This window comes from Psammomys obesus, unplaced genomic scaffold (genome assembly GCF_907164565.1).
Source record: "Psammomys obesus unplaced genomic scaffold, mPsaObe1.curated_primary_1811, whole genome shotgun sequence".
Classification (NCBI taxonomy): Eukaryota; Metazoa; Chordata; class Mammalia; order Rodentia; family Muridae; genus Psammomys; species Psammomys obesus.
The window spans coordinates 1,976,419-1,994,864 of NW_026592776.1; the positions used below are offsets into that span (position 1 = coordinate 1,976,419).

Here is an 18,446-nt window from a genome sequence, read left to right on the forward strand (position 1 = left end):
GACTTTATTTTTTTTTTAAGATTTATTTATTATTTATACGGCATTCTGCCTGCACACCAGATCTCATTATAGATGGTTATGAGCCACCATGTGGTTGCTGGGAATTGAACTCAGGACCTCTGGAAGAACAGCCAGTGTTCTTAACCTCCGAGCCATCTCTCCAGCCCCCAGACTTTATATTTCATTGTGGTTTATTATCTCTGTACATTAGAGACAAACCTGAAGAAAAACTTCCAACAAACTGCCCAACCCAAAATATCCTTTCTGTTGTTGTTTTAATTAGTAGTAGTGTTTTTATTTTATGTGTAGGGGTGTTTTGTCTGTCTGTCTGTCTGTGTATTGCTTGTAGGCCTGGTACTCTCAGAGGCCAGAGCAGGGCATAGGGTCTCCAGGGACAAGAGGTAGAGATGGCTGTAAGCCACCATGTGGGTGATGGGAACTGAACTTCTGTTTGCTAGAAAAGTGTCCAGTAGTCATAATTCCAGCCCCCATTGTTTGTCTACGAGACAGGATAGTCGAGGGTGGCTTTAAACGTTTTGTTTGTTTGTTTGTTTGTTTGTTTTTAATGAGACTCCGTCTCATGCATCCCAGGCTTGTCTCAGATTTTTCATGTAGTTGAGAATGGCTTTAGACTCCAAATCCTCCTGCCTCTTCCTCTTGGAGTTCTAAGATTCCAGCCATGTGCCACCACACCCAGACTTCTCATAATACAAATGTGGCACACAGTGAGGCAACTGAGACTCAATTGCTGGAAAGCCTATTTAAACAGAGACAGAAAGGAAGAGAAAAAGGAAGAGGAGGAAGAGTTTAAAGGGAAGGACCAGAGAGAGGAAGAGAAAAGGGTTGGGGAGGAGGAAGACTTAATCAGTAAAGGAAAATGTTAAAAAGGAAAGGAAAATGGAGTCCAGCGTCGTTTAGAAAGTAAACTCCCAAATGTATTTTTTAATGACGTAGCTTCATTCTCATGCATACATGCCACATTTTCTTTATCCATTTAGACTGGCTCCATGTTGTGGCTACTATAACCAGTGGCCCATAAATATGGATGTGCCAGTATCTCTGTGGTGTGTGATGTGACCAGCTGCCTCAGGATCCTGCCGCCACAGCTAGAGCTGTTCTTACCACCACCATGCCTTCCTTGCCATGACTGAGTACACCCTGGAACTATTAGCCAAAATAAAGCCCTCTTTAAAGGCTCTTTATGCAGCTATTTTTTTCACTACTGTGAGAGTAACAGATGCAGATCATTTTGTTAAAATGACAGGCCTATATCACTAAATATGAAATGCCCCAATTTCTTTCTTTCCCACGTATCTCCAGAGACCATGCTGATTCTGTTCCATCATTTAATTTCTAACATCAAATGCCGTTTTTAACATTTATACACAAAAGTGACTGAGGGGCTAAAGGTATAGCTCATTTGGGAGAATGCTTGTCTAGCATGAATGGATTAAATCCCCAAGACCACATAAACCAGGTTTGGTGGTGCATGACTGTCATCCTAGCAACAGGAAGATGGAGGCAAGAAGGTCAAGATTTAAATGCCAGTCTTGGCGAAAGAGCAAATTGGAGGCAAGCCGTGACCTGTGATACTCAAGACTCTGACTTTCAAAAAAGGGGAAAGAAGAGAGTGAGGGAAAGGAGGAGGAAGAGTACAAGGAGTGACTGAAGGGGCTGGTGATGTAATTCAGGGATTGGAGGCTTAGCATGGTCCAGGCTCTGGGTTCCACAAAACGAAACAAACAAACAAAACTGACTGGAGGCAGCTGAGGAAAGCTGTGTAGGAGAGAGGCGGTCTGCCTCAGGGAAGGTAGCCCAGGGCCAGTCAGCCCTGAACACATACATACAAGTAAAATTACACTGACCAAACAGGTTATAGTTAGGAATGTGTTTAAGTGTTTGTGTGTGTGTTTGTGTGTGTGTGTGTGTGTGTGTGTAAAACTTAGAGAAAAAATGTGATGAATTCAAAGGAGAGTGGAGAGGGGTATTCGGGAGGATTTGGGGAGAGAAAAGGGGAGGAAGAAATGTTGCAGTTATGATCTCAAAAATTATTTTATAAAATATAAAATAGTCTTCTGCAAAAAGGGAGAGCTGGAAAGGTCTATGTTGGAATGTTAATAGTACTGACATTGACAGCGAGAAATAAAAGTGTACTGGGACTGTTAAGATGGCTCTGCAGGTGAAGGCACTTGTTACTAAGACCGATGAGCTGAGTTCAATCCTTGGAACCCACATGGAAGAAGGAGAGAATCAGACTTTCGAAAAATTTTCTCTGATCTCCACACTGAGGCAATGGTGGCCTCACTCCCCCACTTTACCCAACCCCTCACAAAAAAGGGGGAAAAAAGTAGTTTTTTAAAAAAAGCTGCATTGCACCCTGTTTTGTTATCTTAATGTATTTTCTATAATTTGATTAGGAACTAAAGTAATAGTTGCTATCCTTTTCCCACCTCCTTTCCCAGCATCTGTGGAAGTTTCTCCTGGGGGATGCATCTGCAGCTGGACGGCTTCCAGAATGGGCTTCTTAACTTCCATGGCATCATTTTCAGTTTGCTTTCCCATGCAATTAATGAGTCTGTGGAATTTCTCTCTCGCTTCCTAATTTCATTTTTCCTCTCCTGTTCTTTTTGCTCAGCCACATTGGGATTATCATCCACAGAGGTATGTGACAATAAGACGGATGGAATTTTCATCATTGTTGCTGTTGAAATAAAAATTAATGTGTCAGGGTAGCATTGTTTGGGGGAAGAATGTTGAGGGTGAACCCAGGGCTTTGTGCATGCTAAGCAAGCGATTTGCATTGAGCTACCTCCGCCTGAAGCCTGAGGGTTCTTTGAAATGTGTATTATTTTATTTGTGTGTGGGGTTGTGGGGGGTGTCGAGGAGTGTAAAGGTGTGCACACCTGTGTACATGCGTTTGAAGGCCAGATGAAGATTGGATGTCCTCCTCTATTGTTCTAGAGCACATTATCTAGAGCATATTACCTCGAGTCAGGCTCTCTCACTCAACTGGAAACTTGCTTTTTTTTTTTTTTTTTTTTTTTTGGCTAGGTGGGCTGGCCATGAGCTACCTAAATCACCTCTCTCTATCCCTCTAAACTGGGGCTACAAGCACATACAGCCCCATGCAGCTTTCTGCCTGGGTTCAGGAGTTTTGAACTCAGGTGCTCATATTTGCACAGCAAGTGCTCTTACCCACTGAGCCATCTCTCCAACGTCCTTTCAAATGTATATTTTTTTTATATAAAGTTTTACACTGAGCTTAGGCCTATCATTCCAACACCCAGTAAACTGAGGCAAGCCTGGCTGAACTGTGAGTTCCAGGCCAGCCTGGGCTACAAACTGAGACCCTGACTCAAGAAAGAGAAAGAAAAAAAGAAAGAAAGAAAGAAAGAAAGAAAGAAAGAAAGAAAGAAAGAAAGAAAGAAAGAGAAAGGAAGGAGGGAAGGGAGAAAGAAAGAAAGAAAAGATAAAAAGAGAGAAGGAAAGGAAGGTGGGGGAGAAGCCAGGGTCATCGTTTAGTTTGTCACAGTGCTCATCTAGCACTGCATACACTAGATGTGGAGGCGCATGCCTATGATTCCAGGACTCTAGAGGTCGAGGCAGGGGTGTCATTTCAAGGTCTTCTTTGACTACATAGAGAGTTTAGCTGGCCTGGGATATAAGAGACTGTGTTGCAAAACAAGAAAATAAGAAAAACAAAACCAAAAAAATCTAAAAAGCACCCACCCAGACCTATTTTGGCACCCTTTCCCATGCTAAGCGAGTGATTTAACACTTAGCTGCACCCCTAGTAAGATCGGTGGGATTTCTTCGTTCTTGGGACAAGATTTTTGTATGTAGCCCAGACACCACACCCAGTTACATTGGTTTGTTTTACTGTCCTTATTGCTTTTTGTTCTCATTGTTGCTTTTTTTTTTTTTTTCCCTTGAGGGAAGTTCTCAGGTAGCCCAGGCTGAAACTTGATAGGTAGCTGATGATAACTTTGAATTCTTGATCCTTCCATCTCTATCTCTCAAGTGCTGAGATGACAGTCATGTACTACCACAGGTAGTTTTAAAATTGCCTTAAATAGGCCTGCCTAGTGAGCAGGAGAGTCCAACCTTGTACTGGAACTCTATCCCCAAGAAGGTGAACATTACCCTTGTGTACATAGGTAGCCCTGAGAGATAATCAGCTGGCCGCCTCGAGTGATAGACATTTACTCATTTAGAATCAAAGATAAGAAAGGCCTGGTGGAACATGTCTTTAATCCCAGGTTCTGGGATATAGAGACGGGAGGATCAGAAGGGTCAAGGTCATCCTTGCCTATACAAAGAGTTGGAGGTCAGCCAGCCTGTGCTAAATAAGACCCACCCTTGAAACAAACCAAAAGAGGATAGAAAGATGGCTCATTTGGTAAACCCACAGAACTCATAAAAACATGCTGGGCATGGTGGCAGTAGTTTATAATTCCCAGTACTGGGGAGGAGGTGGACACAGGAGAATCTCCACTGCATGCTGGCTAACAAGTCTAGCTTAATTAGTGAGCTCCAAGCCAGTAAGAGACCCTGCCTCAAAGGAAGATGGAATTCTGGAGGATGACATACAAAGTTGTCCTCTAGCCTCCACACATATATAAGTATTCAAGTACATGTGTACCTGAATGTAGTTTGCATACGTACACACACACACACACACACACACACACACACACACGCGTGCACGCACGCACACACACATTTTTTAAAAGTAATATAGAGCTGGGGTGTACCTTAGTTGGTAGACTGCTTGCTTAGCATTCATGAAGATCTTGATTTGATCCTAAGCACCATATAAGCCAGGAAAGCTGGTACACACCTATAAACTCAGCACCCAGAGGTGGAGACAGGAGGATTCAAGGTCATTCTCTGCTACATAGTGAGTTTAGAGTTGGCCTGGGATATGAGCGGGGGGGGGGGGGGGGGGGAGAGATCCTGTCTAAAAACAGTAGCAGCAGCAACAACCTAAGTGAAAATGGAGCATGGAATCAAAGATGAGCGGTCACTGTGTATTGAGAGCCAGCAGCCACACACTGTCATGAACCGGTCTGACCTTTGCAAACCAGCTTCTTCATTTAACTGTGACTTTTGTGACTTGTGCCCCTCTGGCCGCCTGCAGGATGAGGGCGAGGAGCCCTGGTACCAGAAAGCATGCAAGTGTGATTGCCAGGGAGGAGCCAATGTTCTGTGGTCTGCTGGAGCCACCTCCTTAGACTGTATTCCAGGTGAGTAGCTCAACACCCAGCGTTCCTCCTTCCAACTCCCGATCCTTCTGCCAAAAGTGCTTTCTCTCGAGTAGGCTTGTGAGCTTTGCGTCTTACACTGGCCACTGCTTCAACATACCATTCAGCACCAGCTGCCAGGCTCTCTCCCTCCCTGGCTTGTCTGAGATGGCCAGGCCAGACTCAACTGTCAATGCAATGTGGACACAGCTTGGAGTGGGGGAAGTCCCTTCCTTGTAGGTATCAGAGGAGGGGGTAGTTCTCTATCTTGGGATTCATGAGTAGTATGTAGTATATACCTGGAGTCAGGCTGCCTTCAAATCAGTTATGAGGCTAGGGAGGGCAATAAACTAGTAAGACAAGTCGCTTCAGTTCTAGGAACCAAATTTTTCAAAAGGAATATAGAGCTGGGGTGTACCTTAGTTGGTAGACTGCTTGCTTAGCATTCATGAAGATCTTGATTTGCTCCTCGGCACCATATAAACTGGGCAAGCTGGTACTCACCTATAAGCCCAGCACCCAGAGGTGGAGACAGGAGGATCAGGAATTCAAGGTCATTCTCTGCTACATAGTGAGTTTAGAGTCGGCCTGGGATACATGAGAGAGAGAGGATCATTTCATGGATTGTCAGAGTTAAGCTAAAATGGCAAGGCTCTACAGTTTCTCATGTCTTAGTGACCCCCCCACAGCCATAAAATTATTTTTGTTGCTACTTCATAGCTGTAATTTTGTTAGTTATGAATCATCATGTAAATATTTTTGGAGACAGAAGTTTGCCAAAGGGGTCACAACCCACAAGTTGAGAACCGCTGGCATTTTGGTGACCCTGCACGATGGGGCTGTTAGGAGGGATAAAGAGGACAAGGCGTCATTGTGGAGCCTCTGATAGACATGAGTTCTTTTGCTTTGTTGCCTCCTGGAGTTCACACTGAGGAATTAGAGCAGCCTTGCAGAGGCTTGCCCTGTCCCTGCAAATATTTGCAAGGTTTATTAATCCTTTCCACTGCCCAGGGCCAATTGTGCATGAAAGCCATGCCTCCCTTGGTTATGAGATTGCCCTCCAATCTCATGTCTCAACAGAAACCCAGAGTCTTTTTCTTAGGGGCACTGTGAAGTCGGGGTGGGGAGCTGGGGAACAGGAAGGATGTTCAGTGACGTGGGGTTTCCTGAGGGATGTCATCCCATTATACTCGGTGGCAAGGACTCCTGAAGCTGTTAAATGGTGGTGCAGTCTGGCCACTCTTCAAGGACCATCTCTAGTAATGCATGTAGAATGCTGGTCAGTGACTTTAACCACACACCCGTGGTATGCTGCGCACTGATAGGAAGACAGGAACAAAGGCATGGGCCCCACCATAGTGAGATTTACCATTTAGCGGAAATGGACATGTTTTTCTGCTATGAATGGAGAGATCAGCCTCTTCCTGAAGGAAGATCTCTAATCCTAACTACAGCAGCAGTGTCCATTCTTGTGTCCCAGAAGGGGAAGAATCCCACCGGGGCAGAGGTAAAGGGTGCAAGTGGGTCACAGTTTCTTTTAGCAAGCAAAAAGGATTTCAGCAGCTAAAGAAACCAAGCAGGAAGCGAGTCCGCCTTCCAGAAGGTCCTGCAATGGCAAAGGGCTGTTTCTATTGTCTAGACTTCTAAGCCTTGGTCTACCTTTTTCCGGCTATTGTCCAGCCTTGGGGGTAGTCTGAGGTAGTCCTTTTCCTGTGATATAGATGGAAGCTTTATTAGAAGTAGTCCTAATCCACAATTCAATCTTTTAGCGTTAGATGCCAGAATACATATAAAGGTATAACCACCCATAATGTGAGGAAGCTGACTAGCGGGAAAGGGCTTTGTTGGAAGCTAGCTGGAGCATGTCAAAACTAGCTTTGTTGGTTTCCTCAGATCCCTACCGCTCCTCTTATCTTGGTCAGCTTGGCTACCACATACTCTTACTTTCTCATCATTGTGTTTGACCTCCCCATTTTAAGCCTAACATTTGTTTTCAATGCAACCTTTCCAGCAGGGACATCAGATTACACAGGAATTTCACTCCAAAGAAGCTTGTTGAGAAGTGGACAAAGGGCTGGGGATACAGCTCTGTTGGCAGAGTGCCTGCCTAGCACATACCAACCCCTGAGTTCCATCTCTGGGCTCATGATCCCAGCACTCCAGAGGCAGGAGCAGGAGGATTATTCTTTCAAGGCCACTTTCAACCCTTCATAGGGAGTTTGAATTACAGAGGACACTACGTCAAAGGTAAAGGAATAGGGCCAGTGGCATGGATCAGTCGGCCATGGTGCCTGATGACCAGACTCACACAATGGAAGGAGAGGGCAAGTACTTAAGGTTGTTGTCCTCCAACCTCCATATATGTACTTGTCTCCACATGTGCACACTCCCTTCAACCACCTCCCCCCAATAAACACATGTATTAGAGACACAGAAGGAAAGAAAAGAGAAGAAATTGGACAGAGGGTGTTTATGGGGACTGGCTTCATAAAGCCAATCAACTGAGAGGCTGAGAAGATGCTAGAATTGGAGTTGCTTTGTTACCTTGTGGATCTGTCATGAACTTGAGGTGCTAACAATAAACTATACCTTAGCAAAAAAAAGCGATTTCCTTATAGTGTTTATTGTTTTCTAGCAACACAGATGTTTTCAGGCAGGATGACAAAAAACACATCAGCGTGAAATGGTTGGTTCATTGTGTTAGCTAGCTGTTCAGTGAACGAAAGATTCAAGGCAGCAGGAGTAGGCTCAGACTTCCAGGAGTCATTTGTCGCTCACTGTTTCAGTTTCTCGTGAAAGGCCAAGAACACCACTTCATCTGTCTCGATCTTGATATTGAGTGCTTCCATCAGGGCTTGCCTGAGGAGCGAAGGTCCTAGAAAGCACAGAAGTATGGGTGGTGTCACTCAGAGCTGCCAAGAAAGCCCATGGGGTTACTTAGGATAAAGTCTATGGGTTCTACCCACAGAGCAGAAGGCCAGGGGCTGTCTTTAGCTTCAGTTAAAATGATTCCAAATATCAACTCTGCCTTTTCCACCACTGAGCTAAGATTGGCCTGGCCTCCTGAGGATGAGGTATAGCAAGGTGGGGGCATGCAAAAGCTTAAGAAATCTAGGGGTTCAAGTAGAAAGCTTAGTAGTAAAGCACCTGCCTTCCAAGTGTGAAGCCCCAGGTTCAATACTCAGCACTACAAAAAGAAAACAAAAAAACAAAGATAATCGAATCGTTCCTTAATACTTTACTTTCATTCCAGATTTATAATCTATGTTATCTGTACTTGTATAATCTTTTATAAATATTATTCTTTTATTATTTTACATTCATTATTGTTATATATTTTCAATTCTAACACACACACAGTAAAATTTACAGCTCTCAGAAATTTCTTATCAGAAATGTTCTTGAGCTGTCCTGTGTTCCCTTTTTTAGACAGAATCTCATTGAACTCCAGATTGTCCTGAGAACTTGGATTGTAGGCATTTTTCACCAGGCTTAGTTTTCTTTGGGTTTCTTTAGGTTAGCCTTGTTTGCTTTTGTACCTAGAGCCTCACACATGCTAGTTCAAGTGCTCAGTTAGTGAGCTACACGCGGCAGGACCTCGTACATGTTAGAGAAATACTCTACCACTGAGCAACACCCTTTCCTTTTACTTTAGCCCTGAGTATTCTTTATAAACAAGCCTGGGCTTCACACGTACAGACCCTTAAAATACAGACTGAATAAAGCAAGCTAACACGTTGTAAAGTACCTTAGCAACACATTTCACATGCATCCTTATCCATCAAGTCATCATGGTTCACTTGAGCCATAAAAGACGTGAGTTTTTCCTTTAAGAGTGAAATGACTTGAGAAAAAGTCTGATGGGGCTGGTGAGTTGAGATGGGTCAGTGGGTAAGAATGCTTTCTTGAGAACCAGGGTTTCGATTCCCAGCATCCACATTAAACACTAGGCTTCACAAGGTGTGGAGGCATACTTTTTTAATACAAGCACTCGTGAGGTAAAAGCAGGCAGGTTTATGAGCTTGAGGCCAGCCTGGTGTATATATAGCAAGTTCCAGGCTAGCCAGCACTACAGAACGAAACCTGATCAAAACAAAACACAACACAACCCCCAAACTACAAAACAAAAACTAGGCATTACTGTATCTGTAACCTCAGCACTGGTGAATGGAGGCAGTCATATTTTCGGCTAGTCACCCTAGCCAAAACACTGCACTTCAGCTCAGTAAGAGATCCTGTCTTAAAGGAATAGGGCAGAGAGTGATAGGGGAATTCACCTAACGTCCTCTTCCCGGGCCTCCCACATGGGCATATGCACATTCATGTACTTGCGGCGCATGTGCATCCGACACACATGCGTTCACACAGACTGTTTGACACACAGTCAAACACACATACCAGTGTAGCAACTGTTTATAATGAAATCACTGGGCAGAGACTTGGGAGGGTAATGTTCTTTGTGGGGTGACCAGGATCTGCCCTCTGAAGCATGCAATAACTGCCAGGGGTTGAGGTCTGGGCCCCACCGAAGGTTGACAGCTGCTTATGGTGGAAGCCCTTCCTAGGCTATACTTCCTTAGAATCCCCACATGGTTTCCTGAGCATGCCAGAGGGCTAACTCCTCCTTGGTCCTATTCCTCAGTGGAATCATGTCTCAGTTGAGCTCAGGCCTCCACCAGGTCCCTTCTGCATTAGCTGTGGCCATCACTTAGTCCTCTGGTATTGTATAGACCCAAGATCATTCAACTTCCTGACCGTGGCAGATGCTGCCAGGAGAGTAGGTGGAGGGGACAACAGACAAGCACAGGCGGTGCTGGATTCCTCCTATGGTAAGTCCAAAGAAAAGCCATGCAAAGCCAAGAAACAATCAACTAGTATTAGCTAGGCACTATATACTTCAAAGTCCATAACTGCTAAACAGGATTTCACTTTGTCTTTTTGCAAATGTCTTATGGCAATATGACTAGGATGCCCATTCACAGGAGAGAAAACAGAATCAGAGGGCGTTAAGAAATAAGTTTGCTGGCACTGGGCAGACCTCTTTACTTAATGAATTTACTTTGTTTTATGTGCATTGGTATTTGCTTGCATGTGTATCTATGTCAGGGTGTCAGATCCCTGGAACTGGAGTTACAGACAGTTATGATCTGCCATGTGGGTGTTGAGATCCAAACCTGGGTCCCCTGGAAGAGCAGTCAGTGCTCTTAACCATTGAGCCATCTCTCCAGCCCCTGGGAAGGCCTCTTTATTTTTTCTTTTTTTAATTTATTCACTTTGTATCCCAGCTGTAGCCCCCTCCCAATCCTACCCTCCCTCCCTCTTTTCATCCTATGTCCCTCCCAGAGTCCATTGATAGGGGAGATCCTCCTCCCCTTCCCTCTGATCCTAGTGTATGAGGTCTCATCAGGAGTGGCTGCATTGTCTTCCTCTGTGGCCTGGTAATGCTGCTCCCCCCTCAGGGGGAGGTGATCAAAGAGCAGGCCAATCAGTTCATGTCAGAGACAGTCCCTGTTCCCCATTACTAGGGAACCCACTTGGATACTGAACTGCCATGGGCTACATCTGTGCAGGGGTTCTAGGTTATCTCCATAATGACCTCTTTATTCTTAAGTGCTCATTATAATCATCTGTGGCACTGGGCCCTACTCCAGTCCAGTCTCAGCAGAGAATCTCTGGGAATGTGTCAGAGTACCGGTATGCCTGAAGCTCCCTGGGTGCCTAGATGGTGCAGATCAGACGAAGCTCTCCTGGTCTGGAGTCTTTATTTTGTGACCTGAAGTTGTCAAGGCCTGAAACCCAGAGCACTAGACAGGAGGGAGGAGGATGCAGAGCCATGTTGGATTTATAAAGGGCACCAAGGTTCCAGGTGGCATTATTCAGGAGGTAGCAAGACAAGTCTTGGACAGTAGGAGCTGGGCTTAGGATCCCACAGGTAAGGTGAAGCCTACTTATTTGCTGTGAAAAGTGAGAGCAGCCTGGACAAATATGTCTTTATAGTTTCTTCCTTTCTTTTCCTTTCCTTCCTTCCTTCCTTCCTTCCTTCCTTCCTTCCTTCCTTCCTCCCTCCCTCCCTCCCTCCCTCCCTCCCTCCTTCCTTCCTTCCTTCCTTCCTTCCTTTTTCTTTTTCTTTTTTCCTTTCTGAGACAGGGTCTCAGGTATTCCAGGCTGGCCTTCAAGTAGCTATGTAGCCAAGGATGTCTCTGAACGGCTCTGTCCTCCTGCTTCTCACTTCCATACAGGTGTGTACAACCATGTCCAGGTTCTGAGGATGGAACCCAGGACTAGGTAAGCCCTCTATCAACTGAGCTATAGCCCTAGGCCTCCAAAACATGTCCTTGGATCACAAGTGAACTCTACTCTCTTCACCTGCTGGACATGTCTTCCCGAGTCTCCAGCCTACCCCTAGCCACTGGAGGTCTCTAGCCTACTCCTAGATGTCACATGGGAGATGTGGGAAGCAAAGCAAGAACGTCAAGGAAAGTGAAATGGAAAAAGCAGATTGCCACAAGCGGTAACTAGAAGATGGCAACAAGATTTTCCTTCTTTTCTGCCTCCTCCCTATAGCCCACAGCCCTGAAGAAAAAGGGTGAAAAAGCAAAGGAATTTGGTAGTTAGATGTTCAAAGTGGAATGGACTTAGAGATACCCATTTAGGATTTGACAGAATAAGGCTGGAAACGTAACTCATTTGGTAAAGTGCTTGGCACATTTGCCTTCATGGTAAACAAAGGAAAAAACCTTCTAGATGAAAGAACCTGGGCCAGCTAGGGCACTGGGTGTGCACCTGTAATCTCAGAATGTGGGGAATGAGGGCAGGAAGATGAAGTCTAGGCTTAACTACATAGCAAGTGTTTGTAGTTTGAAGCCAGCTTGGGCTACATAATATCTTGTCTCCCAAGCCCAAACCAAACAGGTTAAGTGACAAAGGAAGGCCCATTAAAAGCTTGTTTCCTGTTGTGGAGATCTTATCCCTCTTTCTGGTAGCTTGACCCTATCTTGCAGGCTGGAGGGGAGTTGGGGGCTGGGTGTTTGCATCTCTCAATTTACTAGCCCACAAAATGTCTTCCCTGGCAGGCGAAAGCTTTTAAAGTGCACTTTGAAAATATGCTTGTTAAAAATACTTCACTCCGGGAGTGGAATCCTAGACACGGCGTTCTTAATAAGCTCCCCTAATGATTCAGCCACACCAGGTGTGATTGAGTGGCTCATAAAAGCACTGCTACTCTCCTGAAAATGGGAATGATTTTAATGGACTCCAAGGCCTTGAGTACTTGATAAACCACAATGCTGTCCTCTCAACCCTGGCCACACTGAAATGCAGATAGAGGTAGAAAGGAAGCTGAGCCATCATAGCCTGAAGGCTGCGGCTATCTTGTCTATGGCACCTCAGGGCAGGGCAGAGCCATTTCTGAAGGTGGTGTGTGTGTGTGTGTGTTGAAGATGGAATCTTGTGCATGCTATGAAAATATACTGTTCAACAGCCTCAGCCTGTTTTACTGAATTTGGGAACCTCATCCTCAGGGAACACTCAAACATTTCCTGTTAGTTACAGGTGCAGCTAATGATGCCACAACAAACAGCTCTTTTGCTTGAATTCAGATTTACACAAAGATAACATGATTTCATTTGCCTTATTTGGAATTTATCATTCTCAAATAGGAAAAGAGGTGAATTATTATCTTTTTTTAATAGAATTTCAGTTACGAACTGGGTTAGGATTCAGATAAGAGAGTGGCTTATTGGATTACCTTGCACTGGCGTACAGTACAAGGACTAGGGTTAGAGAGTTACCTAAAGGTAGCAGGGCTAGGTATCCTGCAGGTCCCCCATAGTGCTAGTGACCTACAGGTGCACCAGCTATCATGACTTCCTTCTGTCCAGGCAACAGGAACAAAGAAGGGACAAAAAAAAAAAAAAAAAAAAAGAGAACCTGACAGACCCTCCTCTTAGACCTTCTGGGTCAGAAATTACGTCCTGTAGTCACTCCTAATTTTGAGAAACTCTGGAAATGATTTTAAAATGTGTGTGTGTGTTTTAAACAAGTAATATTGCTGCCTTCATGAACTTTTTTTCTTTCTCAAAACAAAAAGGAGAATGCCAGGTTGTCCATTGGCAGGGTCACCCAATGCTGGTTTTGTGTGAGGGCTTAGTTACGAAGGGAAGGAAGCAGCAGGTAACTAGCCTGTAAGGCTCACTTGGGCTGTCCCTATTCAGTCATCCTTTATTTTTCTTCAGTGAGAAAATGACAATTTTCAAGTAAGAAGTCAGTCTCAATACATAATTGCCTTTTTTTTTTCTGCTCGCCGTTGTTTTCTTCCTATAATTGGCATCATCTGCTGCTCAAGAACAATTAGAGACCCTAATGTTCTTTGGCAGCACAGTTCAACCTGTGATAATGAGAGAACTAAAGCCGGACGCCTGGCATTTCAATATGCTCTTTCACTGCGGTTCTCTTGGCATTTAGGTCTCTAAATTGAGGAGGGAGGTGATGCATTTCTTACTGCCCTCCCCCCCTCAATGAGGTTGCTGTAGAACCGGCTCCCCGACCCCACCCTGCTTTCATGAATGTTGAGTCTTTCATGAATGTCTATGGCAATCCCTTTACTTCAGTTCACCTTCATCCCGTGTGAACACTTAACTCTCTGTAACCGGCACAATGCCGAGAAATGAAATGTCCTCCACCTGCAAAGTGCCAATGCTTCTGCTTTGTTCTTTCAGCCATTTCCTGTTGGAGTTCTGGGATTAGAGTTCATTTTTTTCTTTGAATTTTGGGCTATCTCAATCCATTCTCAGGGCAGCCCAGAGTTGCTGGGACTTCACAGAATATATATGCCATCACTCTGGCTAGAGGTCTGGGTGTTTGAGTGTGTGCTGTTTTTCCTTCTCAGAATGCCCATATCACAAGCCCCTGGGTTTCGAGTCAGGGGAGGTCACGCCAGATCAGATCACTTGCTCCAACCCGGAGCAGTATGTGGGTTGGTATTCCTCCTGGACAGCAAACAAGGCCCGGCTCAACAGTCAAGGCTTCGGGTAAGTAGGGCAGGCAGCCCAAGGAGGAGTCGTTCATTCTCATTTTTCTTAAGATGTGCTTTGAAAAATTAGGTCTGCCTCATAAACGGATGGCACAGAAAGCACTTCTTCAACAAACTTGGACTGAGTGCCTTGTTGTGCCAAGGTCTGCAAGCACAACAGTGGCAGGCTGGGCGAGTTCCTTGGCAGTGTCGGGGGCACATAGTGAAGAGGGGGAGAGGGACTGGAAGCCCATCCCTTGCACACCTGGTTACTTAGCTCAGGGGATGAACATGGTTGGAGAGATGGGGAAGGAAAAAAAAAGACCTCATCGGTTTAACATGCCAGAAAGTCTTCCTAAGGAAAAGACCTGAGAATTGGGCTATGTCTGAAGGCCCAGCACTGGGAGGATACCTCTTGGCGCTAGTCTCCTCAAAACTCAGTACCTGTTGGCTTTTTGCAGAACTTTAGAGAGGTTGGTTACTGGTAATTTGCTGTGTTCCTGGCAGGTGCGCTTGGCTTTCTAAGTATCAGGACAGCAGCCAGTGGCTGCAGATCGATTTGAAGGAGATCAAGGTGATTTCGGGGATCCTCACCCAAGGCCGCTGTGACATAGATGAGTGGATGACCAAGTACAGCGTGCAGTATCGGACCGATGAGCACCTGAACTGGATTTACTATAAGGATCAGACCGGGAACAATCGGGTAAGTAGGGCTCAGTCCAAGTCATTCATCTTCAGCTCACACCTCCTGAGACGTGCTCTCCCTCCCACCCCGGTGCTCTTGCTGTCTAGGTCTTTGTCGGGGCACGGCCCCCTGGACATGTTGGGTCCTCTGTGTTCCTTTTCCACTGTCTGATCTGGTCTCTTTCCCAGACGGAGCCTGGGGAGACTGGCAGCTTGGAAATGAATGCTGCGCTTTTGTGTTAAAAAAAAAAAAAAAAAAAAGAGGCATTTTCCTAGTTGTCAGTATCAGCATATAGTCTCTTGCGAACACTATCCTGGTAATGTTGACCGTTCCAAACTTACTGAGTCATTTACTGTGGGGCCTGTTTCACCCATTTGTATAGTTATGGTCTCTTCTTACTAGTGACTGAGAGTGACAGCTGCAAACCTTTTGGAAGCCCCACAAGTGAGCCACTTGGAGGCTAGAGAAATGGCTCAGTGGTTAAGAATGCATACTGCTCTTGGAGAGAAACAGAGTTCAGTTCCCAGCACCCAGGTCATAACATTTTATAACCCGAGTTCCAGGGGATCACATGCTTCTGGCTTCCAAGGACTTCTGCATGCCCGTGCATATAACCACATACAGACACAAATGATAACAAAAAAAATTACTAAAAACAAATTTGAAAATGTTAGTAATCTGTAATAGTAAGATAAACTAATATTAGCAGCCCAAATGGCTATTTAAGAGATGGTACCAATCCAGACACACTTAATCTATTAATCCTTGAGAATGGACTTCTAGTTCTTCACTGTGAACTAACACATTAAGTTCCTGGATTTCTTTGCAATTAATAAAAAAATGAATTGAAAACTCAGTGGCTGTTTGAAAATGCCAGCCCAATTCCCCCCAATAGCAAGGAATTCTTCAGGCCATTTCCTATCTCTCTCCTTCCCCTCAGTGTGGAGCACAGGCTGGTCCTCATCCTTTGCCTCACTGTTCTGAATGCTGGGGTTACAGGCACACGCCACCACTTCCAGTCCTCCTCAGCCTGTTTTTGACATTTAATCAGGTTGAGGAGACATGCGTGGCTAAATAATCAAAGTGGTAACAATTTGCACAGTATGACGTTCACGGGTTGACACTATGAGGAGTTTGACACAATGGGAGAAAACATCTTGATGCTTTTTTCTTTTCTTTCTTTCTTTCTTTCTTTTTTTTTTTTTTTTTTTTTTTTTTGAGACAGGGTTTCATATATCCCAGGCTGGTCTCCAATTTGCTATGTGGCTGAAGATAACCTTGAACTTCTGATTCTCCTGCCTCTATCCATCTCCTGAGTGCTAGGACTGTAGGTGTGTGCTATCATCAGTTTATGTGGTGCTGGGAATCAGAACCCAGGATTTTCTGCTTGTTAGTCACACACACTACCAGTTGGGCCACTTCTCTGACATCTTCTAATTTCATTTTCTGCACTTACTAGTTGTAGTCTCCAAAAGACATTAGAATTCCTTTTTAAGCCTTGCGCTTGTGTGAAGGACTTGATGGAGCTCTGAAGGAGGCACTTCACTCCATTCATCAGGTCTCAGGTCAGATTCCATCAACCTCCTCTTCACCTCCTTCTGACTTGAATGCCTTCAAGGGAATGCTTAAAGAGAGGGCAGCTCAGACTTTGTTGCTAGGAAGAAAGGCAAGATCACTGTAAACAAGGACTGCTGGTATTTCGGATAGATAAAGCTAAGTGCAGCTGTTAAATATTTTTAGGAGAAAGTTACAGGAGGAAATGAAACACTCTTATGTCATGGAGCAGAACACCGTGACCCTGGAAAGAGTGCGAAGAATGATTTATTCAGAAACACTGTCACAGTTTTGCAACATCTTATGCTGCTTCTTGAAAAACATTAAACTTGCCTTTTATCTCTTTATGTCAACACCACCTTCTCCTTTCCAGAATTTTCCTTCTAATTTTTGTCTGTTTGTAAAAACTATTTTTTTTTTTCCAAGCCTAAAAGGCACTTGCCACTTGTATCAAAGTAGAAACACACATTTAAGCTTTGGTTTCCAACTTCAGAGCCAGGTATAAGGTTTGACTTGAGTGGACCTTAGATATCACTTGTGTGGCATGGACCCTCTCAAAACTTTTTGTCAAAGCACAAAGGATAAAATGGCACCACACACACACACACACACACACACACACACACACACACACACACACAGAGAGAGAGAGAGAGAGAGAGAGAGAGACAGAGACAGAGATGAGAAACTAAATTTCCATCTACTTTCACTTAATATAAATTTAACTGTGTACACATGGCTAATGGCTGCCATTCTGAATGGTGCAATGTCCCCATGTATACTCAGACATCGCCAGATGATGTGGCTGTTTGCAATAATCCAGTCAGATTTTATGAGGGTACTGTATGCTTTCTGTAGTTAACCGACTGTCTAAGATTCTCCATTGTTCAAAACTGACCCTAGGGCCAGTAAGATAACTGAGCAGGTAAAGGTACTTGCCACCAAGCATGGAAAGCCCGAGTTCATGGCCCAGAACCCACATGGTAGGAGAGACTGATGTGTTTCCTGAAAGTTGTTCTCTGACCTCCACACATACATGCATGCGCGCACAAACACATATATATGTATATATACATATATACATACATATATATACTGAAGTTAGCTCTAAGGAGGAGCCATTGTTCCTTTTCCTTCCTTTGTTGTGATAATGACCAGACTTTCTTCCCCCTGTTTAGGTCTTCTACGGAAACTCAGACCGGAGTTCTACAGTCCAGAACTTACTGCGGCCCCCCATCATTTCCCGCTTCATCCGGCTGATTCCTCTGGGCTGGCATGTACGAATTGCCATCCGGATGGAACTGCTTGAGTGTGCCAGCAAGTGTGTCTGATGCCTATTTCAGCTCAGCCCTGTCACTTCAGGGAGAGCTTGGGGGAGGGGGCATCCCGACATACCACTGTGATGAACAGGGCTGTTTCGGATGAGCACTTTAAATCTGGATAGAGAATACTTCCTTAAAAAAAGTTTCCCATTTCAGTGAGAGAAAAAGAAAAAAAAAGAAAAAAAAAAAGAGCTTTCCCTCAACTCAAGGCCAAAGAAAAATGAGAACAAAGAAAATATCCTTCGAACCAATTTTCTTACATAAACCTAAATAGCAGGGGTAATTGGTTGCTCTCGCTCCCTCTCTTTTTTTTTTTGTCTCAGTGACACTGTCAAAGGTGCAGACCCAGGTGAACACAAAGCAGCTACGATAATTTGATTTTTTTTTCTTTTGGCTCTCACCACATTCAGAAGAGCAGCATACTATTTTGTGAAGCCTCACACAAACGCTGAAAGTTTGCCCTGACAGCTTTCATGAAAACCTGCCTAGAGAGGACTGGAGGCAAAGATGCGGAATGGGAATCAAACGGAGGGGAGTCTGCAGCCTGGCTGTAAACAGCAACCAATCAACTAGCCAACTAGTCAAAGCTTTCCCCTCCAGGAAGTGGTTTTGCCCTGAAGGGGTCTGGACAT

The 18,446-nt window shown here is 44.6% G+C and overlaps 1 protein-coding gene across 1 annotated transcript; it reads left to right on the plus strand.

The window, feature by feature from the left end:
- Positions 1–2,487: 2,487 nt before the first annotated feature.
- On the plus strand, positions 2,488–17,992 carry Rs1 (retinoschisin 1). The gene is made up of 5 exons (XM_055615733.1): positions 2,488–2,661; positions 5,141–5,246; positions 14,131–14,272; positions 14,761–14,956; positions 17,671–17,992. The coding sequence occupies exons 1-5, from the start codon at positions 2,488–2,490 to the stop codon at positions 17,821–17,823; spliced, it is 771 nt and encodes a 256-aa protein (XP_055471708.1). The 3' UTR covers positions 17,824–17,992.
- The last annotated feature ends 454 nt before the right edge of the window (positions 17,993–18,446 follow it).